The 23,727-nt window shown below is 47.2% G+C and overlaps 1 protein-coding gene across 4 annotated transcripts in view; it reads left to right on the top strand.

Annotated features, from left to right (window-relative positions):
* BACE2 (beta-site APP-cleaving enzyme 2) overlaps window positions 1–16,262 on the top strand; it is a 47,434-nt gene extending 31,172 nt beyond the window's left edge. For 2 of the 4 annotated variants that reach the window (XM_025050186.1, XM_025050185.1), the window contains one exon: window positions 8,110–11,326. In XM_025050186.1, coding sequence (XP_024905954.1) covers window positions 8,110–8,363 — 254 coding nt within the window. In that variant the 3' untranslated portion in view covers window positions 8,364–11,326. Of the gene's footprint in view, window positions 1–8,109; window positions 11,327–11,784; window positions 12,016–15,976 lie in introns of those variants that run through there. The other 2 variants (XM_025050187.1, XM_025050188.1) reach the window with 2 other exon arrangements.
* The last annotated feature ends 7,465 nt before the right edge of the window (window positions 16,263–23,727 follow it).

Genomic DNA, 23,727 nt, shown 5'->3' with positions numbered 1-23,727 from the left:
CACCACCTCCAGCCCTAGGGAGAGTCACTATTCTAGTCTCAGATCAGAGCCAGACAAACAAGGGAGCAGTCACGATGTGTCATGGAGCTGGTCAACCTAGGTCTCCCGTATATAGTCTCACCTGGAACAGAGATTGAAGATGGAGCATCTGTGTCTCCCGGGCCAAGTGTCCTGCAGCTGGGAAAATAATAGAGTGTTAAAACTGACAACTCTCTTAATGTACCCAAAGCTTCTGAAATACCACCCATCTCTTTTTATAGATTGAGACATTTAGCACCCAAGAGCTATGTAGATCTCAGCTTACACAACTGGAGACACATCGGGGATTGTGGCAGGCCTTCCACTGTGAGTTTCTTTTGCCTCAGGTTGAAAGTGGATCATCTGGTACACGTTCATGTTTAAAAATAGGAATGTTAGCTGCGAAGAACGGTTTCAGAGATGTGTCTCTGTCCTCCACTTAGAATACAATCTAAAGATGTCACAGCCGCGGGGCACCAGAGGCAGAGATCAGGCAGCCCTGCCACCTCGCTGGATGGGAGAGAACCTTGAGGTCCTAGATAGCAAGTAGCTTTCACGTGCTTGGGGAACAAAATGGCCCCGTGTCCAGAACGCCCGTCCTGTAATTCCAGGACATTCCTGGTCAGAAAACACCTCAGTACCAGGGAGACAGTTCACTTTAGTTTGTATATTATGATTAAAAAAAAAAAAAGACTCAACCATTTTAATTTTTATAGTTGACGTATCTTCCTCAGCTACTCATTATCAACTGGATCCAACCTTCTGGGGAACGAGACAGTGAAAATGCATAATTAAAATTTTACCCCAAGAAACTGATGAAAGAATTTAAAATAACAGTATGTTAACAGGTGATTCTTACGGAGTCTTATCCCAGGCACGGTGCTGAGGGCTGAACTTCTGTTCACTTGATTATCCAAACAAGACTGTGACTTGCAGGCACTATTATTATCACCGCATACAGATGAGGAAACCAAGGGACAAAGAACTTAAAATAACTTTGCCAAGATGACATGGTTCATAAGTGGGAGTTAGGATCTGAACCCCAAGAGCCTGGCCCCGGGGTCCACACCCTTAAGGACTGGTTACTCTTGTGTCTCATAGACAAATGCAGTATGAAAAACTAAAATCCGTCCTATGACCGCAGAAATAGTAGTGTACATAATAAACGTCCAGTGAATGGCAAAGTTTTAATCAACTTTCCTTTGATAATGTGAAGATGCAGCTCTTCCAGATTATACAGTCTGTCTGACGACCTAAATTGGTACTAGGTGTCAAAACGTTTTTTAAAAATGCATAACTTTTCTGATAATAAAAGTAACACGTGCGTGTTGAGGAAAATTTGATCTTGGTGGGGTTTTTGTGTTTTTACTATACATTATAACACATATACGTGTGTAAAAAATGTGTGAAAAAATGTGTAACCGGTGTTTCACTGGAGGAACACGAAGCCCACGGACTTAGAGCACGTGGGCTGGTTTTTTTCTTTTTTAACCTCAATGCGATCATATCACGTGTGTTGTTCTTTGATAGACTTTTTTGACCACCTTGTTCTTTTGCTTTTTTAAAAGAACTTTCTTAAGATATAACTGGTATAAAGTGAACAGTGCGTATTATAGGGTATTCGTACCGCTACTCTGGGTTACCTTTAATTCCCATCGGCACGATGCATCTTTTTTACATCCTTTGACTTTTAACGTATTTGAATATTTACACTTCCAGTGGGTTTCCTGTAGGCAGCATATAGTCGGTCTTACTTTTTACGTAGTTTGGCAATCTCTGCTTTCTCATTGGAGTATTTAGACCACAGATTGGCAGGCAACAGCCTGTCAGCCAAATCTGGCGTTTAGCCTGTTTTCAACTAAGAATGGTTTTCACATTTTTAAAGTGTTCTGTGAAACATAAAAAAGAATAGATGATAAAAATCGTATATGGCCCCCAAAACCTAACATATTTTATATCTGATCTTTTAGAGAAAAAAATCTGCCAGCCCCGGTTTAGACTGCATTTAATGTGAGTCTATCGTCTCGTTATTGGTTTCCTCTTTGTCTCGTCTGTTCTTAAGCCATCGTTCCTTATTTTTCTCTTTTTCTGCCTTCTTTTAGATTGAGTATTTTTATTTCTTTTTATCTCCTTGGCTAGTTTACTAGCTATAACTCTTTGTTGTGTCATTTTAGTGGTCGCTTTAGGGTTTATCGCATACGCCTCTAATTTATTAGTCTGCCACTTCGTACAGTAAAAGAACCTACAGCAGAATGCTCCCATTTCTGCCCTCTGCCCTCTGCTGTTACGAGCATTCATTTCTTTTACGCGTATGTTATAAACCACCCAGCACATTGTGATTCTTGCTTTCAATCTATTATCTTCTTTAAGTATGCGTAGTTTAAAATAAAAGTGTTATCATTGCCCGCGCGGTCTCCACCTCTGGCGTTGCTCATTCCTTCGCGTAGATTCTGGTTGCTCTCCGATGTCGATCTTTGCCTGAAGAGCTTCCTTTAGTGCGTTTACAGTGAAGATGGGCTGGAGCCATCTTCTGTTGCAGCTCTGTCGAGGTGTAAGTGACAAATAAAAATTACATATATTTAGGATGTACAACTTGATTCTTTTAAATAAATTTTAATTTTTCAATTCCAGCTGACATACAATATTATATTAGTTTCAGGGGCACAGCAGAGTGATTAGACAGTTACATAACCTACGGGGTGATCGCCCCGATTTAGTACCCACCTGGCATCACGCATAGTTACGACGATGATATCGACTACATTCCTCATGCTTTACTTCGCACCCCACACACGTGACTGTTGCGTAACTGCCGATTTGTACTACTTAACGCGTCCCCCTCTTTCACTCACCCCCAATGCTTCTCGCGTCTGGCACCCATCAAAATGTTCTCTGTATCCTGAGTTTGTTTCTGTTTTGTTCGTTTGCTTATTTGGGTTTTTAGATTCCACATAGAAGCGAAATCATATGGTATTTGTCTTTCTCTGTGTGACTTATTTCACTGAGCACAATACCCTCTATGTTCATCCATGTAGTTACAGATGGCAAGATTTCACTCTTTTCTGTGGTTAAGTCGTATTCCATTGTGTGTGTGTGTACACATACATACGCACGTACGTACGTACGTACACACATGCATGCATACATACATACGTACACACATACATGCACGCATACATACACACATGTACACACATGCATGCATGCATACACACACATGCATGCATGCACACATACACACATGTACGCACATACATGCATGCACGCATACACACATGCGTGCACACATACATGTGTGCATACATACATGCACACGTACATGCATGCATGCATACATACACACATGCATGCATGCATATGTGCACACACACATGCACGCATACATGCGTATGACTTCTTCTTTAACCTTTCATCTGTTGATAGACACTTAGGCTGCTTTCGTATCGTGGCTATTGTTAATAATGCTGCAGTGAACATACGCATGCTTGGGTCCTTTTGAATTAGCGTTTTGGGTTTCTCAGATAGATACTCAGAAGCGGAATCACTTTGTCACTTATTGTAGCCTTTGTTTCGACGTCTACTTTGTCTGGCGTACGTATTGCTCTCCGGCTTTTTCCCCTTTCTATTTTCATGAAATGTCTTTTTCCATCCCTTTACTTTCTGCCGATGCGTGTCTTTCCATCTGAAGTGAGTCTCTTGTAGGCAGCATACGTAAGGGTCTTGTTTTCGTATCCATTCAGCCATCCTGTGTCTTTTTTTTTTTTTAACTATATTCCTTACATCCTATATCTTGTGATTGGAGCATTTAATCCATTTACGTGTAAAGTAATTGTAACATAGTTATCGCCATTTTATTACTCATATTTTTTGTTATTTTTTTTCCCTTCTTCTTAAGTCCTTTTAACATGTCTTGTAGTACTGGTTTGGTATTTTAGCTTTTTCTCATCTGGGAAGATCTTTATCTGTACTTCAGTTCTGCAGGATAGCTTCACTAGGTCTAGGTCCTTGCACTTTGAATATTTCCTGCCAATCCCTCCTGGCCTGGAGGGTTTCTGTTGAGAAATCAGCTGACAGTCTTACGGGAACTGTGTTTCTCTCACTCCTTTGAAGATTCTCTTTGTCTTTGAACTTTGGCATTTAAATTATGTCATGTCTTGGTGCGGCCTCTTTGGGTCCATCTTGTTTGGGACTCTGAGCTTCCCGGGCTCGTGCGCCTAGTTCCTTCGCCAGGTTAGGAAAGTTTTCCATCATTATTTCTTAAAATAGGTTTTCAATTCCTTGCTCTCTCTTCTCCTTCCGGTTCCCCTATGATGCAAATGTTATACATGATGTTGTCCCGGAGGTTCCTTAAACTACCGTCATTTAAAAAATTTTTTTACTTTTTGGTTTTTTGCTGTTCTGATTGATTTGCATTCAGCTAGTCTTCAGGCGATTCTCAGTGCCGGTTGTTCTGCTATGTAGTTGTAATTTTGATGTAATAGTGGGAGAAAGTCAGAACAGTATTTACATATCTGCCACCTCCACCGGAAGCTTTTGTTGTTTTGATATACATTGCAAAATGATCTTCACAATCCAACCAATGAACATACCCGTCATCTCACGTAGGGTACTGTTTCCTCACTTCCTGCCTTCCCTCCTCCTCCTCCCTCTCTTTCTTCCTTTCTCTCTCTCTCTCTCTCTCTCTCTCTCTCTCTCTCTCTCTCTCTCTCTTTCTCTCTCTCTCTCTGCCCCCTCCTTTTCTTTCCTTTGGTCAGCACTCAGCTGAAAGCTCAAGAAACGCCCTCTGGAGACGTGGATTTTTCTGTCTGTGCGGCTGTCACCTGTCCATTCCTCATCCTGCAAACTCTAGCAGCTCTTTCTCCCCCTGTCACTCTGACTTGGGGAGGGCGCCGGCCTCTGCCTGTGTCTCCCTTCTCTTTGCTACAACCCAGAAACTTTCCCAAGTCGGTAAGCTGGACGACTGTGGGGCTCGCGTCATCCATTTCCCGTAGCTCAGGATTTACTGCCTCCCCTTGCTCAGTTTCCAAACTCTGCAGTCTTTTTTTTTTTTTCCACACACTTTGCTCAGTTTTTATTATTATTATTATTTATTTTAGAGGGAGCGGGGAATAAATCTTGTCCCCCTTACTCCATCTTGTCTTGAAGCAGACGTGGTTTCAAGTGATATTTAATTTCTTCATGCCTAACTGGGTTATTGGCCTTGCACTAAGCATGTTTCGCTCTCATAATTGTATTTGTTAAAGCGCCTATTTATAAAGCCAATAAATTTTTAGAAAGAAAATGACCTACTGTGGGAAGACATTTGCAACATAAGTTTTTGCTATAGACAGGATTCTTACATATCAATGAGAAAAATAATAGAAATTATGGAAATATAAATGGCCAATGAGTATTTTTTTAACTGGTTCTCCCTACTAGTAATCAAAGAATCGTAAGTGTTATGGTCTTGGGTTGAGGACCATCATGCTTCCTTATATTTGCCAATACTGGTGAAAGTGAGAATTGGACACTCACATGCCACGTTGGTGGGCATGGATACCGACTTGGTCTTTCTTGCAGGCATTTTGACATCACAGATCCAGATGCTTAAAGGGGACCGTACCTGACCCACAATTTTACTTTTAGGAACTTATGAAAAACTTAAGAATATGAGCAAAGATTTAGGTACAAGATATTTTAGACATCAGAGTTTATGTCGGTAGCAATACCGAAAACCACTTAAAGGGTCATAAATTAGGATTGGAAAGCAAATTTAGTACATCCATGTTATGTTTTTTGTTGTTGTCGTCCTAAAAACAGCATGGTTGAAAATGACATGACATGAAAAGATTTTCATCACATGAAGTGAAAATATAGTCCTACATGGTCCCATCTTTGTTTAAAACATTGATGGGTAGAGAAAAAGGTTGTACTTTAAAATATGAGTATTGATTATTTCTGAGTATGCTTTTATTTCCTTATTTTTATTTACTTACATTCTCAAATTTTATACCGTAAGTATCTATTGCTTTGCCTTTGGAACAAGAGTAGCCTTATCTTTAGTTATTGTAAATGTCTGTTAAACATTTGCATTTTTATGCTACAGACCAGGGGCTGGCAAGCTTTTACCACGAAGGGCCAAGTAGTAAATACTTTAGGCTCGTGGGCCAGATGGTCATTGTCACGGCTGCTCCCCTCTGCTGTTATTGCAAGAAAGTAACCGTAGACGATATGGAAATGAATGACTGTGGCTGTGTGTCAACAAAACCTGATATTCACAAAGAAATGGCAGGCCGGATTCGAAAAAGCCATGGATCCATACGAGGAATCCGTATTAGCAAGAACGTAGATCAGTCAAGATTTTTTCCCTCATCTTAAATCATTCTTTTAAGGCCATTGTCTTCTGACTTTTTCTTTAAGATCCTCACCCAAAAAGGATCTTATTTGCCGGGCTTTAGTTACAGAAAAATTAAATGCTTAGCGACGTGATTTTCTGGTGCCTAAATATTCATTTCTGCAATTAAATATGGATGTGCCGATTAACGGGGCTTTTTTCTTTTCCAAGTAAAATTTAAAATGCCAAACAAATTCCGTGCTTCTGGAAGGGGCAGATGAGTCTTGTGTAGACCAACGAAATGCTGAGACTCTCCAGACCTAACACCAGGAATCACCTCAACTTCCTCTCCAGAAAGAGCAATGTCGCAGAGTTGGTTCCAAAAGTCACCGGTGGATTTTTGCTGGGTTTCTCTTGGTGACCAGCCATTTCATGAATTCAGCATTGCTGTCCTTCACCACTTCCGGGTCCTCCATACGCTGTAGACGTGACACAGGACAAGCGTGGGGTGGGGAAGGAGCTCCTGGGCCAGTCCGACCCAGCTGGTCTCGGAACCCATTAAGCGTGTGGGTCAGGCTGATGTGAGGACACTAGCTATTATAGAATTATTTTTGTGGTTGTTTAATCTTTTACATTTTTTTTTTTTTTAGTTAAGTATAATGGACATATAATATTACATTCGTTTTGGGTGTACAGTATAGTGATTTGGCATTTATGCAACTTGCATTGTGATCACCACACTAAGTCCAGCAACCATCTGTCACCATGTAAACTTATCGCACTATTACTGACCCTGCTCCCCGTCACCCTCTCAGCCAGCCCGCACCCCGTCCCTCTGGTGACCGTCAGTTTGGTCTCTGTTTCTATGAGTCTGTTTTTGCTTGGTTTGATTTGGTTCATTGTTTTTTGCTTTGTTTTTTTTTTTTTTTTTTTAGGTTCCACATATAACTGAAACCATGTGGTCTCTGTCTTTCTCTGCCCGACTTATTTCGCTGAGCATAATACTCTTTAGGTCCATCTATGTTGTCACAAATGGCAAGATTTCGTTCTTTCTATGGCTGAGTCATATTCCATTGTATGTATGTACCGTATTTTCTCTATCCAGTCATCTATCGAGGGACCCGTAGGTGGCTTCCATGCCTTGGCTGTTGTAAATAATGCTGCGGTGAACGGAAAGGTGCAGAGATCTTTTCAAATTAGTGTTTTTGTTTCCTGTGGTTAAATACCCAGAAGCGAGATTGCTGGATCATATGGTAGAACCACTGTGGAAAATGATACGCAGAGTCCTCAAAACATGATAACTAGAAGGACTGTAGTGTGGACTTGGAACCCGCCAGGGCGCTCGAACGCGGGTGACCCTGCCCGCGGACGTCGCCCTGCCTCTGGCAGGTGCCGCTGTCCATAACTCTGCCCCTCCTCCTCCCTCCCTCCCCGCTCCTCATGCTTCCTTCCCCGCACCAGCCACGCAGCCCACCGGCCCAGAGATGCCGACGCTCTCCAGCCTCCCCGAAGCGCCCGGTGCTTCCCCGCGTGCCCTCTGCACGTCGCTTCCCACCACGTAGGCTCCACACCTGCACGTGTCATTCCAGTCGCAGGGGGCTGGACCCCCTGACGGCAGGCCGCCACTGAGACGCCCTCCGTGCCGGCTCGGATGCCCGAGCGGTCGGAATCCGGTGCCGATGCGGCGGGTTCGATGACGCGCAGAACCGTCTCTTTTGTCCTGTGTGAGGGGGACTGCTCGTTTCACAGCTGTGGATCTTCCCCTTCTGTCTCCTCAGAAATCGCAGGTGCTCCGGTGTCTGAAATCTCTGGGCCTTTCTCAACAGACGACATAGCCAGCAACTGTGTCCCCGCCCTGCCTTTGAACGAGCCCGTGCTGTGGGTCGTCTCCTACACGCTCATGAGCGTGTGCGGGGTCATCCTCCTCATCTTAATCATCCTGCTTCTCCTCCCGTCCCGCTGTCGGCACCTCCCACGAGACCCCGAGGTCGTCAGCGACGAGTCCTCTCTCGTCCGGCACCGCTGGAAGTGACGAGTGAGGCCGGAACCCGAACCACCTCGAACTCACCTCCTAGGAGGATTCAATTTTGAGGGCGGCAGGCAGGAGTTTACAAGGCAGGGTTCCTTCCTGTGTCCATTAGTCTTGAGTCCCTGTCTGTCCTGCTCCCAGACGCCTTCCAGAGTCGCTGTATTTTGATTCTTGGTTTTAAAGCTTCCTTCTTCTTCTCTACTTCCAAGAAAATGATAATAAAAAACACCTCATTCTAAACCAAAACAGAGTGAATCGGGCTTCAGGCTTTATGTGACTGGTATACCACACCGTCTACCTGGGCCACCAAATAAAAAAGCAGGCCGCGGCTCCTTTTCCTCCCTCCCGTCTCTGGAGAAGTGAGCCCACACAGCTTATAACTCCTCTTAGCTAATGGGAAGCTTTGTGTATTAGTCGCTTTTAAGGGTATTTTGCACCCGGCTTCAAGCAGGGGCCCGGCGGTCCAGGAAGGCTCGAAGTTTGATGGCGGGAGTGGCGGCCTGGGGCCCGAGGACAGAAGCATCCTGCTTCCTCCTGAGTCAGAAACAGCTGCAGGGCCCTGTTCTGGGTCTGTCTGTGCCTTGCACGGGAGCAAAGTCCACTCAGAGGACATCGTCCCCGACGGTTCTCATGGGCCTCATCTGAAGACGGGAGGCCTCGTGCCCGTCGTGGTGGAGCGAGGAGCCCACGCTGTGGACGCTATGCTTCCGCCATAGTGTTGCCATCAGAGCAGAAAGCCACCTCTGCTGAGACTCCGGCCCGGGCCCCGAGCCTGGGCGGGGGTGCAGGCGGCCTGGCCCCAGCCTTTGCCATCACCTAAAAACATCCTCATCCCGACAGGCCAGCCGGAACAGGTCCGAATCACACACCGGGAAGTTCTGTCACCGAGCTGGTCATCATCTCACATGCGCACGCTTACTTAATATCGAGAAACAGCATTATAGTAAGAACAACCGGTTCCATTTCGCTAGCTTAGTTGTATCTTTTTCCAGGTCTTCTCGGGAGGTAGGTGGATCGTTACCCTTTGGGGAAACTGGGGAGCGGCTGAACACCGTGCTTCCGACCCGAAAGGAAGGAAGACGCGAGGCGTGCGGAGGGCTTGGTGGGGACTTCCGGTCGCCCCCACGCTCTGAAACCGCGTTTCCACTTGCACAAGCCCCTGGAGTCGAGCACGTGCGTCTGAATCAGCTGAAATAAGTGTGCGGAGCCAGGGACCCCACGCGTCCTCCCTTTGGCGTGTTCAGCCTTCTGATGGGTACCGCTACCCCTGTGTGGGGGACTCCCCTCTTGCTGTCCTTTGTGGCCTTTGCCAGAGAAAAGCAGAAACCTTTAAGTCAACGCAATCGGCCTTATATGATCTGATGTAATTAGGAGAAGGGTTCAAAGCCAGCGCCCCTTCTCTCTTGCTCATGTGCCAAGTTCAATGTTCACTTGCATGGTTACGGCAGCGAGCAGCTGGATGTGTAATAAAATTCCACTGGAAGGGCTAACTGTGGACTGTCTCCGCCAGCTGAAGTATTATTTGTGTCCAAAATAGGCTACATGTGGATGTCGCAGTCATCTGCTCTGCTCAGGGCATCCCGGGGTCCCCTCCACATTGAAAAATAGATGAGCGTGCCCAAGAGATGGGAGGTCACTTACACACATCGCGGTGTCCCAAAAGATTCTCCAGCTCTCGCAGATACCTGCAGAGAGGCACATCCATCTTCTGTGTTCTTCAAAATACGGTTTGAGCATGGTGGGGACAAGAGCCTCTGGGGACGGGATGGGAGGACTAAACTCTGTTATCGGATGCGTGTCGTTATGTCTGGTCTCAGCTTGTTGAGAGGCCAGAATTTGAAATGCATTTCAGAATTAGAAATCTCTGGAAGTCTCGTTCTCTTCTGGTCCTATCGGCTTTTTCACTGGGCCCTGTTTTGTGAGCCACTCGGCATAGCGATGAAGGTGACGCCCTGAGACTAAGCCTTCTCCCTGCTGTGAAAAATCCGAACCCCTGAAATGAAAAGAGGGAACCGCGGGTAGGACCTGGCTAGTTTGGCACGTGTTTCTTTGCACAGGCTTCTTCTCTTCCATTTTCCCTTGACGGGTTTCTGAGCTGGGAACATTTGTATCGCAGCCATTAGCAGGCACTCTTCCCAGAAGACATGATAATAGCAAGTTAGATTTCAAGCTAGGGTGTTTGAATGAGGTTTGCTCTGATTCTCTGTATTTCATATCAAATTTCTCTAGCTTTTCATCTCTGATGTCATTGGATGTGACATTTTAATGGAAATACTTAAATGACAAAAGCATGATTGAGCAACGAGATTGAAATAGACAATTGAATGTGGGACATTTTCCTGGCATGCCTCGCTGCTGAAAATTGGACTTTGAGTCAAAACTCTGGGAGTGACAGCCACCTCCCCGAGTTATGTAAATTGAGACTTAGCTAGGAAACCTTCCAGGAGGCTGGCTCTGAACGGGAAAGGAAGTAGCAACCATTGGAGGCTGCCATTTTTTACCTGGTAACAGCACATGGTGGAAAACGTTGGAAGATGGTTCTTTCCTGAAAAATGCAACTTAGCATTAGGTTTTCGTCAAACCCTGGTCAACTCTCTGAGGGAAACGAATGCTTCTATAGGAATAGTATGTATTTTTAAATAGGGTAATGCTTCCTATTCCTGATGGGCTATTAGAAGCCTGAACTGAAGTCCCGTCTTCAGCAACTGAAACTGTTTATGAAAAAATAGCAGGAAACGAGTTGGGGACTGAGTATTTTTTCCCCCTCTGGAATTTAAAAGCACCACGAAGGGACCGGCATTTACCAAACCCTACTTCGTATTTCTTCTGAACCTAAAACAGGTACCTGGCCTTAAAGCAACAGATTCCTCGCATGTGACAGCAGAGACGATTTTCCAAAAATCAGTTCGCTCTCGGGCATTTGGAAGGATTTTCACCTGATTCATCATGAAACGCGGAGGTTTTGGTTGGTGATACATGTGGGGTTAGTCACAGTTCAGAATCACGAAAGCCGTTGCCAGCAAGGCAGCGCTCATGCCGCAGGATTTCGCAAAGGAGTTGAGGTTTGGGGGTCGCGTTATCTCGTTTAAGGAGCGAGGAAGGAGTATTTCATTACCGCAGGTTCCCCGTGAGAATGAAGGTTTGTTAATTTCCTGTCACCAGGCCCCCACGTGGCAGAGCGGCCAAGCGTGGTCCGGTTCTCAGTTCTGGCCTCATGCCACTTGACGGTGTTGAAAATAAATCACTGCCCGACAGCCTGATCCGTCAACAACAATAATCAAGTTTCACAGACTCCATTCTCATTAGTGGAAACCAAATAATTGGGTAGGATCCCAGTGTGTTTTCTCTTGTGCAGACTTATTAGAATTGATTACATAATCGTTCAGAGGAAACATTTGCCAATAAGATTTTTTTCCTCTTTTAGGAAAAACAACGAAACACCATAAAATGTGAAATTACAGTTTTGCCAAGAGAGAAAATGGATATTTAATGCCAAGGAAACCGCACGCAACAGACGTTATTTTGTATACGTTTCTGGTGGGTTTTAAGAATTTCAGATTTGAACTTAAAGCCATTTACCGATTAAAGAGCAAACAGGGAAAAAATACATTTCGAGAGCGAAGGAGGAAAATAAAAAGTAATCGAAAATATGTAACAGAATAGGCAGAATTTGCCTTTTTTGAAAGTAGCTTTAATTCCAGGAATTAAAGTCGCTGAATCAATTGGGAGGGATCATTGGTTTTACACAGTTGCGAACTCCAAGCTTCAGGAATGTTCTAGCCGGAGCCATGTGCCCAATGTCAGTATTGCAACGTGAAAAGAGGCAGTCCCCTGCACTGTGCGTGGCCCAGGCCACGTGAAGATCGGTTCATTCAAGGAACAGGACCCGGAGGATGATTGGCACTTGGGAAATTCTAGAATCTGGGAAAGGAGGCGGGGTAGGAAGAAAGATCCCTTTGCCAGCAGATTGGCGCAAAAATCTGGAGAGCCGAGGACATCCCAGGATGTCACGGGCGACCCATTTCACCCCCAGGGTTTTGCACAGCTCGCATTTTAGGAATTTTCCACAGGAAGCTCTCGCGAGTTATAATTTGTTGGAGAGAGACTTGCTCTGCCGTCGCGTTTAGAACACGTCTGTTCTAACAAAAGTAGAGATGCCCAAACTCCCAAGGAAGACACGGTCCTTGGGCTGCAGGTCAAGGTTGTGCCCTGGGAAGGTCAAGAGCAAGGTCAAGGGGCCGGAGCCAAAGGCACGTTGGCCAAGTTCCCTCTGGGGTCTGAGCATCTGAGAAGGGCTCCTGGCAGCAGCTGCCCCAGTAGATATAGTGAGAGTCACAGTAACTCAGACGCAGCCATTTCCACCCCATTGATTTGACAGCCCACAGCTGCCTGACCTCACTCTGGGGACACCTGCCAGAGACGCTTCCAGGAAAAAGAGCTCGCGGGGGACCAGGTTCCCTCGTGTCAGCCTCTGAGCCTCTGTGTATATCTGTGTGGCCTTTGGGCCACCAGCGTCCCCCGTAGATCCATGCTGTCTTCGAGCTTACCTGGTGCTCTTCAGAGTCAGCACAGTTCAGTAGCCTCCCCAGGGGAGTGTCATGAGCGAAAACCATAGCTTTGGGCCTTGGGCAGGCGCCCTGCGTCTGAGATCGTCATCCTGGGCGGGTGAAGACAGCCTGGCACAGCGGTCAGCCCTGTTTGTGCAACATGGAAGGGAGAGCAAAGCCAGGCCTCGTGGCGACATCAGCGTCTGCAAAACCTCAAGTCCGCTTAGTTATTGGGATTAAACATGAGTGTCGCAAGGACACACACTTCAACCACTCACTTACCCCTGTCTCCTCACTTACCCGAGATTTCTCCGGGTTTGTGATAGACGTTCGTGCCGAAGTCCAGTGTTTCTAAACTCCGTCGTGCTGTGTGATTTTACAGCACATGGTCGTAAAGTGCGCCCCGTAGCTACGAGCCGGGCCAAGGGGCACATAAGGGTTCCCGATAGACCCAGATTCAGCCCACAGCGAGACTGACTCCAGGGCACCTGACGTCTGAGGCTCAGAGGCTCTTCGTGTCCCTTAGGAAGCCTCCAGGTGCCATTGGGACACCACGGCCGAAGCGGTGATTCTGGATGTGTTGGTTAGCGTCGCGGGATACAGGAAAGGGTATGATGGTGTCTGCCGGATGGGGTTTGCCCCCCGCCCACGGGCAGCGGTGGGAGTGGACAGTTAGTTCCCTTTACAGGTAGAAAATTATTCGTGTGAGAGCAACTGAATGACATCTATGTTGTAGGTTCTGCACAGGTGTACCCGGCCCAGGTCACTCGGAGTAGAATCTTTTGCCAACAAAGATGTGTAATTATATAATTATAAGGTATAAGTTTATAAAATAGATCTTGTGCAAATTGAGCTCAGCTGTCCTCTCACCAAAAAATGAATGAAACCTTGAATTCCTTTGAAACCTGACCTCCTTCACCATGGATGCTTTCCCACAGATTTTTCTTCATTTAGTTGGAATACATGTGTTTTTATTCATGTTACAGGCACGGGTCAGAATATCAGGAGAGGGCGAGCGCCTCCAGCAGACAGGTCTCATTTCCTTCTCTGTTAGATGCTCTCCGTGCGGATTGTCGACTTTCCCGATCTAACGAAGGTTTCGGCTTCATTTTATCTTCACTGAAGCACAATTTCACATGAGCTTCACAGTTGTGAAGTTAATGCTTCTGAATGAAAGTTTAGAAAACGTTAAAAGAAGCTTATCTTTTTGAGATTAAAAAAAAATAATGACCAAAGGTAATTAGGAATCTGTTGTTCTATAATGAAAATCGCCAAAAATAAACTGCTTGAATTCCAATTTCTTATACAGTTCTGTGTTCTCTGTTGCTAGTGAGCGGTACCAGCCTGAAATTTCTTTCTCGCTTTTCTAATTGCGGATGTAATGTTCTCATCAGTGAGGGTGGAAATTCTCTTACTGTTGGTATTAGTACCTATGAAAGGAAAGATCTGGATGAGATTTGTCGTGTAACAAAGCGGAATTGTTGTAATCTGAAACGATGTGTTTCCTATGATTTCTGTAAATTCGTGCAGTTAAATATACTTAAAGTTTATAATCCCTATGTTTGGTCATTTAAAGCAGACACTCATGTCTTGTTGTTGTTTAAAGGGGACTTTGCTGCTGGATTAGCGGTGTTTCTATGCTGGCTGAAAATCTGCAAATCTTGTATTCTAAAACAGACACTAGAAGTCACACTTTGCAAAATGTATCGATGTGTGTATCTCAACAGCCTTAATATATAACTCTTAAGTGTTACTTAGGCATTTTTTGAAAATGCTCAAGATGATATGTCCCTTTTGGAATTTTCCTCTATTTTTAGTGGACCGTGTTGATTTAAAGTTGTGATAGGACCAAGGCTTAGAGTAAAGAGCTGTCCACTTCATCTTATAAGTGACTCTGCAGCCAGCATCCAAATCGCTGTGCACGTCAAAGCTGGAGTTTTCTAGAACAATCTTATTTTTATACTTGTATTTTTATACGTGTGTGTTCCACCAGTGTAAGAGTATATTGAAAAGGAAGGAAACGAGTTTGGCTTGTTTGAATAAATAATACTTCCAACTTGTTGGGTTTGGAATTTTTTTAATACTTAGTTCAAGCCACGCCTCCGAAGTTCCAGTCCGTGACGCGTCATGGTTCGCTGACCCCCGCTACTTCATGTAGCTTCCTGGAAGGGATCGGGGATAAAATCGAAGGGAGGGAGAGTCCAAGCTCGATCATTAAGGCGTAAAATATACCGAAAATGGGAGGAGAATGGAGTATACTAGGATGGGAACCGTCCTGGCTGTGGAGAGAGAGCACCGTAGGAGACACACAGTAAGCGCACTTGGGCGGGCGTAAGGAGGGGCAGGGTGTTCGTCCCATGATGGGCACCTGTGCCACCCTCCCCTCACCACCCTGCAAGGAGAAGATGTTCTCCAGATCCTACGGACTAGAAACCAGCTGCACGTCAAACCAGTCATATGCCCAGGAAAGCAGCCAGAACAGTGTTTGCCCTGGGAGTGGACCCAGCTCTGTTTACCTGCAAAAGTAAACCTGTTTCTCTTAGCCCTGCCTTGCCCTGGGGGGTGCGGGGGGGCCCTGCCGTGCTGACTCACATCCTCCAGACGCACAAGGGTCCGGCTGAGTGGGTCAGTCTCAGAGGGAAGCGCGCCAAATCGGGTGAAGCACGGATAGTGAATGAATGGAGGTGGACATCACCCATAAGCTGTCATCATGCTGCTACACCAATCCTTAAAAAATACACTTCTTTCAATAACCGGGCACTTTTTGTTTGACCAGACCCAGATAAGAAGAAGAAAAAAAAAAAAGAATTTTTAACCATTAAGAGATGGAGCAATAGTTACTGGGGAAACAGAATAGGATATTTGCTTTCTTATAATGAAGGAGATGATGATTTGATTTGAGTTTTCACTTCTTTTCTGTGCTCGTTTATTGCATTTTGCCCTCCGTAAACTGTGGGTAGCATTGCAGATGTGATTTTGTGTTTTCGTCACTAGGTGGTGCTGTTGTAAAACTTAGCGGCGTGAAGTTTTAATTTATTTTTTTTTTTTCATTCTGCGTGGCTTTCATAGACAGCTTTTATCAAGTGTGTGACGTCGTTAAACTACATCCCGGCAACTAGCCGAAGACACCCACTCCTCCGTTCTTCTCTAAAACACAGTCTGCAGAACACGCCCGCTGCATGTCTAGTAAATCTTGGAGGTGATCCCCAAATACGCATCTCCAAAGCTGGTCGTCCCACAGGAAGGAAACTGGGTCGCACAGAGGTGTCATAAAGTCTCCAGGTTCTCCCTGTCAGTGGCAGAGTCCAGATCTAAGAAACCAGCTTGTCTGATTAACAGACCCATGATCTCAACCATGATGCGACTGTCTTTATAAGCTTAAAAGCTGTGTATATTGAAAAGAAAATTATTTTTAAAACTTAAAAATGGCATATGCTAAAATCCAAATGCTATACGGGAAAGAAGGACGGAGCTAACATTTACCGCACAGCGAATTCTGGTCACGCAAATCAGGTTATTATGACGTTTTATCTGAGAACAGCCCTATCAGCTGCACATTGTTGCTCAAGATTTTAACCCTGGGTGGAAGGCACGGGCCACAGAGAGGACAGGGAAATCAAAGAGCAGGGGGAAGGGAAGATATCGCCACACAGGATGTCATTCCACAGGACAAGGTCTGAAGTGTCATCGTGGTAAAAACAAACAAACAAACAAACAGACAGACAAATAAATAAATAATGAAAGGAAAGGAAAAAAAAGCCTGCTGTCCTTCGCATAGAAATCTCAGACAAACAAGCCAGATGTTCTAACCATGTCTTTATTTTCTTATTCTGATGCTTTGACACTTGGGAACTTGCTGACGCTGGAGAAACTGGACTCTGGGGCCAGCCAGTTCCTAGAGAGAGAGAGAGCAAGCAACTCACCTAGGGGCAAACAACACACCTGGGTGTGTGCCTTTCTAATGCCAACCAGCCAGACCTGAGCCCACCGCCAACCGACTCCTTCATCCAGCCCTCACACTCCAGCTGCTGTCCACCTGCCTTCGTCACTCTCGTCGGATACCAGACAATTAGGACAGCCCCAGAGCCTGCCGAAATTATTCAGCGCAGCCGATCCCAAGCCTGCTTACCCCGCCTCACCCAGGCCCTCCTGCAGAAACCCCTCTCCGGGCTCTAGTTTCTCCTCCTCCCGCCCCTGCCCCCGCCCGACCCTGGTGCTTCCCCGTGCGGCCCTGCGCAGCATGCCGAGCTATCTGTTCCTAGCGACTGGGAACAAAGCAAGTTTTCTCATGGCAGTCGTTCTGCGTCTGTGTGTCTTCGCATTCCTCACTAAGGCAGATCCCAGGGACCTAAAAACACCAACAAAGAGAGACACGAGAGCCCAGTTGCCAAGCGTGCAAAGGCCGTGAGCAGAAGCTGACAGAAGTCGGATACATATGGTCAAGAAACATGGAAAGTGCTCGGTCTTATGGAGAATGGCTGCAAAATGTTTAAGAGGTTAAAAATCGAACGAATAAAGTTTTTAATGGCAAACAGCTGCCTAAGAGGTCAGCCTCCTCCTTTCCTGATGACGTGTATAAATCGGAATGGCCATTCCAGAGAGCGCCCACACATCCAAGTCCTCTCTGAGCCCATCCTTCTTTTTAGAAATCTATCCCAAAGAAATAGGAATGTGGACACACCAGGAAATAGTGTAGAGTGACGAAAGCGATTTGCTGAATGTTATGTCAACATTGCATCCTTTTGAAAAGAGAAATAATACGAGGCGAGTATAGACTTTAAGAGGCTGGTGCGTGTATGAAATTCACGCCAACCCGTTACCCCAAGAAGTGGGAATCGTGGAGGAAGGGGATGGCTTAGGGATTTTTTTAATTTTTATTTTTATTCAAGGAACAGATTTACGTTATTAAAACTTCGAATAATCTCAAGAGGCTTATCGCGAAAAACAGCAGTAACACCTGCCTCGCCCCTGCCCCCCTGTAGCTGCTACCGTGCAGCACCCCCCTCCCCCCAGGCTTGTTGGCCCTGGTACTTAACTTCCGTTTTGCTAGTTTTACTAAACGTATCCACGCTACGTTTGCTACATGAGCCGCCAACAGGCTTGATCCTGCTGATGGTATAACTGCCAACCTGAGCATTTTCTAAATTCCTACATTTACTGGAGGTCACTTCCGGTCTCATCAGGTCCCATGTATGTGTTCACGTTTCCACTGGAGCCCACTATTTCGGTCGCTGTCACTTATTACTGTGATTTTAATAGATAGGAGGGCAATCCCCGCCCCTCCCGCCCCCGCCCCAGTTCATCATCTCATGTAATATCATATTTATTCTCCTAGAAATATTGGATGACGTTTCTAAAATTGTCCTGTCTAGATTTAGGGGGAGAAGTGTGCTGAATTTATAAGTGACTTCTGAGAGAATTTCCTCTGTCACAGAACTGAGCCTTTGAATTCGAGAGGATGGTGGAATGTTATGTTTATCAAAGTCGTACGCCGTGTCCCTCACGTACCTCCACATCTACGTCTCGATGACTTAATCCCGAAGGATTTCAAATTCTCTCTTGTCATTATTAATGGGATATTTTTTCCATTATATTTGGATATTGGTTATTAGACATATATCTGAAAGAACCTATTTTTGTATTTTCTTCCTGTAATTGACCACCTTAGTCAACTTATCGTTTCTAACACGTTTTTTTTCTGCTGACTTTCTGGGGTTTTCCAAGAAAAAGAAATTCTATCGCCTTCAGAAGATGGTCATCTTTCCCTCCTTTCTAATATGTGTGGCTTTCGTTTTACGTTCTTTTCTCCTTTTTTAATGCCTTATATTTAACCTTTTTAAAATTTAATTTTGGGATAGGTTATACATGCGCAAGGTTCAAAAATCAAAATAACATGGTGAAACATCTCCCGCCCCCTCACCCGCCGAGCGTCACCCCTTGCCCCCTGAGGCCAGCTCTGCCGTGGTGGCCCGTGATCAGTCTGCCACGCTGCCTTCCAATTTATCTTTAGGCATGGATCAGAATATATTCGTATTTTTCCTCGTATTACGTAAAAAGGTAACAAACGATACCAATCTGCCTTCCTCCTTTTCCCACGTCGTTGGCCTTGGACACACGCCATGTGTTTCTCCCAGATGCATCCCGCCCACTCTCTGCAGGCCCGTCCTCAAGCGCACGGCATCTGGGTGTGCTCCTACGGCGTTGCCACAGTGAAGAGCCTTCCAGAAGCCGCGTTACCTGGGCAGGTTGACCGGTAGGACTCACTTCCAGGAGGGAGATTGCTGGGTAGAGAGACAGCTATAGTCAGAAAGCTCAGACTCAAGGTCAAGTTTCCCTTCGCGCGGTGGGGCCGATCGAGAGGCCCGCGAGCGACTATGAGCGGGCCTGCTTTCCTCGTCCCTCATCGAGAACTTCGCTCAACTTTAGAGCTGGTGTCGAGCTGACGGTGGGAAGTGGTATTTCGGTGCAGTTCCGATACGCATGTCTTGCACTGTGAGTGATCACTGAACACCTTTACAGGTCTCCGTATATTGAGCAAACTGGAATTCGTTTTCTATGAACTCTGTGAATCCTACTCCTGTTTTTACTTGGATTAATCTCTTCCTTTTGCCATTTTTTTTTTCTTATAACGTCTGCTCACCAATTCTGCGTGAGATCTTTTTTTAAGCCACTCACTCACTCACTCCCTCACTCACTCACTCAGCATGGATCAGCCATTCGCCAGGCATTGGAATGGGACAGAAGCAGCCATCACCTCACCTCCAGCTTCACGCGTCACGATTCGGACCCCGTTTTTCCTGCCGCCACCTGCGTCGTGCCACGGCCCCAGAGTGTCTGCACTGCCGCCGGCCCTGGCCACGCTCCCTCCCCAGCCCACGGCGGGAAGGCAGGAGCCGGGCTCCCACTCTGCATGGTGGGCCCCTCCCGTGGGGAAGCGAATGCGTTCAGGTGCCTCTGCGATGTGGGGTTCCTCCCTGTGACCCTGTGACCCTGTGACCCTGTGACCCTTTGGGGTGTGTCCTTTGTCTTCTCCCTTTCTCCCCCATGACCTCTGCCCTGTCTCAGCTGTTTGGCAGCTTCTAGGATCTTTGCAGTCGGCAGCTTGTCTCTCCCCACTAGTCTGACTGCACATGCAGGGGTCGGGGCCTTGAGGTTCATCTTTTGTTTCATTATTCTCGTTTCTCTGATTTCCAAGAGAAGAAGGAGGAAGTTGCTGACCTCCACGTTCCCGCTGAAGTCTCGCCTTCAGTTTTTATCATATATATTTTGATATCATTTTAAGTGTTGTGCGTTTTTTTTTTATCACGAGAATGTTTTACTTTGGTTATTTACATATTTTTAAACACTTTATTGAAACAGATAGCGTGATTAAACAGTCATTGCTGCGTTATTCAAGGTGAAGAAAGGCAGAAGTGACCTAAATGTGTCACACATCTACAGGGTAGAATCTCCAGCAACCATTTAAAACGTATGTTAATAGTTTAAAGATCAGAACATGATTATACTACATTAAAAGACAAAATAATGTAAGCTGTCCATGCAGTGAGACCCCCGATGTTAAAGGCACCCCACACACACATACAGAAAAAGACACCGAAGCCTGGCAGGTGACTCCCCAAGAAGTCGAAGGCGTCTTCTCTGACAGGATTACAGTTGATTTAAACACTCTTCTTCACCTTGCGTATTTCTTAAGTATACAAAATTTTTATAATCAGGAAATAACTCTTAAAAAATACAACTTAAAACTCTGCCCATTGTTTTCTTTCTGTTCCTCATATTCCATCCTCTTTTGTTTTCCTCCTGTCGTGGCGGGTGGCACCCCACCCTCCCTCAGCCCGGGCGGGAAGCCTCGGTCACCCTCACCCCGTCCTCCCTCTCCTCCGTTCCCCACACTCCGCTGCTCCCTGATCCTTCTGGTCCTACCCCCAAAGGGGGGCTCTCCGCCCTCACTGGGGTCGGTCTGACGATCCGTCTTCTAGACTCCTGAGCTGGTTTCTTACTGGCCTCGCAGCCCTGTGCCTCTCCCGCCCTGAGCCCGCCTTCTCGGCGGGTCGTGGCACCCTCAGCCCGCACACTTCCGTGGCTCCCTGCAGCTGCGGGAGGAAAGTCCGAACGTGAGCACGCAAGGTCAGCCCTCCACCCTCCTCTCCTACGACACGCCTGCCACTGCCCAGTCTCTCGGGACTCTGCCTTCTGGCACCGTACCTGGTGCCAGGGACAGCCATCGCATTATGTAAAGACTGGCACGTAACAGCCTCCAAGCCACCAAGCAAACGCCAGTCGCGCCAGCTGCTCGGGGCTGCCGAGAGCAGCAGGTGCTCAGCAGACGGGGTCTGAGGGCCGCAGTGAGTGTCCTGACTGAGGAGAGTCGGGTCGGGCGTTGTCATCTGCATGCTTGTGTCCCCCACACTGTCATTTTTTTTGTTGGATCTTTCTGACGACCTCATTAGGTGGCTGGAGGAGACCACATCCCTGGGTTACAGGAAACAGAGGGTCTGTCAGGTTCCTGCCCTACTGGATAGCTTACCTGTGACGATGGCCAAGCTCAGACCCCACTCGGTCGTGGAGGAGGCTGGTCACCTGACTTCTACCAATATTATGATTTGGTAAATCCCGCCCATTCTAGAAGCATCTGCTTGTTGGTAAGATTGTGTTTTGCGTTTCATGTACTGCATGTCCTTGACCCCTTTTTCCTCGGGGGGTCAAGTTTGCTCCGCCGTTAGGGAGCTAATGCTTTAATTAGTCAGCCGAGGAAGAAACAGTCAAGCAGAAATTCAGATCCGCAGAGCGCGCCAGGCACTGCGCGCAGGGCCGTGGCCTCCGCGGGGAGCTCGTGGGTCGATGCCTTGCTTATCGGTTGCGTTTCACTTGCTTGAAACAGGAACTTCTGCAGCAGAGGAAAAAGAAGGTGAAACACGGACCTGGCTGTGTGTCAGGAAGGCCCCGCCCCAGTCTCGCCGGGGTGCTCGGGACGGGAGCACTGCTTTCCCAAACTTCTCCCTCCGTCCCCGCTGGCCTGCCCACGTGCGGTTCCCATCACGGCCCCTGACTCCCTCTCGCCCCCGAGACTGTGTAGATTCTCTCCGCACAGAATTCTCTAGGTCAGGGCTTCTGGGTTTAATGTACCCAGAATCACCCCGGGATCTGGGTTTAATATACCCATAAATCACCCCGGGATCGCATGATGGTGATTGTTGTTATTAACCATCCACCTCCATAGTTTTCATAAAGACGAAACAATAGCTCTCCTGTGGTCCCTGGGGTGTTTGCCGCCAATGACGACAAATGTCACGTTGAATGGGGTTACCGGAAGGGGAGCAGAAGAGAACCCCAGCCAGATCTGTCTTGCACCGAGGCGGAGTCAGAAAGCCTTCAGATTGTCTCAGGGCCTGGCAGAGCAGACCTAGAAAAGTGACGTGTCTTCAGTCTGTTCCTCACCCTGGGGGCTGGTGTTAGCAAAACTGTGCGCCATGCAATTGTAGGGAATGTCAAAGTTCCCCAAAAGCCACGCCTCCTCCCCAGCCCACAATTCCACCATTATAGTCGATGCTGGTGGAGGCCACGGGGTCTCAGCTGGGGTCCCACCTTGGCATCTGAGGTGCATCTTAAAAGTAGAGAACTGAGCTCTCACCCCCAAGATTCCAATGTCATCGTCGAGGGGTGACCCTCCGAATGGACATTTCCAGAAGAACTCTAGGCAGCCGTGGAGGCAGAGCTACATTTCACCGAGTTCGCGTGTGTGGGCTATTAGGGCTCTTACAGACTGAATGCTTGGGTTCCCCCCACCCCCCATTCACATGCTGGAGCCCCACCCCTACAACATGAATGCGTTTGGAGGTGGGGCCTTTGAGAGGTCATTAGGTTTACTTAAGGTCATGAGGGTGGACCCCCCATGATGGGACTGGTGTCCTTATAAGAAGAGACACTGAAGCTCCGTCTGGCACAGAAAGAAGTCACGTGAGCTCACAGGGAGATGGCAGCTGTCTGCAAGCCGGGAAGACAGAGGTCACCAAGAACCTAATCGGCAGGCACATGACCTTGGACTTCTGGCCTCTGGACCTGGGGAAAGTAGACCCCTGTCGTCTCGGCCGCCGTGTGTGTGATTTGTCACAGCGGCCCTGGCGGACTAGCGCAGCTGCCTGGGAGGGAAAACACTCCAGGGTGCTGAAGTTCGGGGAGCCGGGACTTTTCACCAGCTCTGCGTTTCCGTGGCCATTCGATCAACGCATTTAATTCCCGAGTTCATACCGAGCGCCCCACCCTGTGCAGGGGACTGGGGACATAGAGAAATAAACGGAGTGGGTGACTTCCCGGAACCCACAAGCCAGCAGCTGCCAGGGCCATGCAAAGAAGTCGTTAACCCCACTTCCTAACAAACTCGGGAAAGTAAGTTGGCGGGGGCGGGAGGGGTGGTGTATAGATCAGAACTAACTCAGGAAGCATATTCACCGGAGAATTTTAATACGGGAATTAATTCTAAGGTCCTTCAACTGAGCCCCCCACCCCCACCCCCGACGTTTTTTTCTCTTTTTCTTTTTTTAATGAGATGCGATGATAAAGGAGCTGAGGATGGCGGTCATGTCCGCGGACAGCGGGAGAGCTCACGCCCTGCTCCAAGCGGGCCATTCCCGAGCGCCGGCTCTTTCTATCCGGACTCCTCGGCCTGGGGCCCTCGCCTGGGGGACCCTCGAGGACCTGGTGGCCTCGGTTTGGGTGCATCGTCACGAAAGGAGGCATAGCACTCCAGGAGTCTCGGACGCCGGCTGCAGTCTCATACTTCGGAGAGCCAGGTTCTAGCCGCGTGGGTGATGGGCTCCTCG

Source organism: Pteropus alecto, unplaced genomic scaffold (genome assembly GCF_000325575.1).
Source record: "Pteropus alecto unplaced genomic scaffold, ASM32557v1 scaffold97, whole genome shotgun sequence".
In the NCBI taxonomy this organism is placed as follows: domain Eukaryota; kingdom Metazoa; phylum Chordata; class Mammalia; order Chiroptera; family Pteropodidae; genus Pteropus; species Pteropus alecto.
This window is presented reverse-complemented; position numbering and strand designations above follow the sequence as displayed.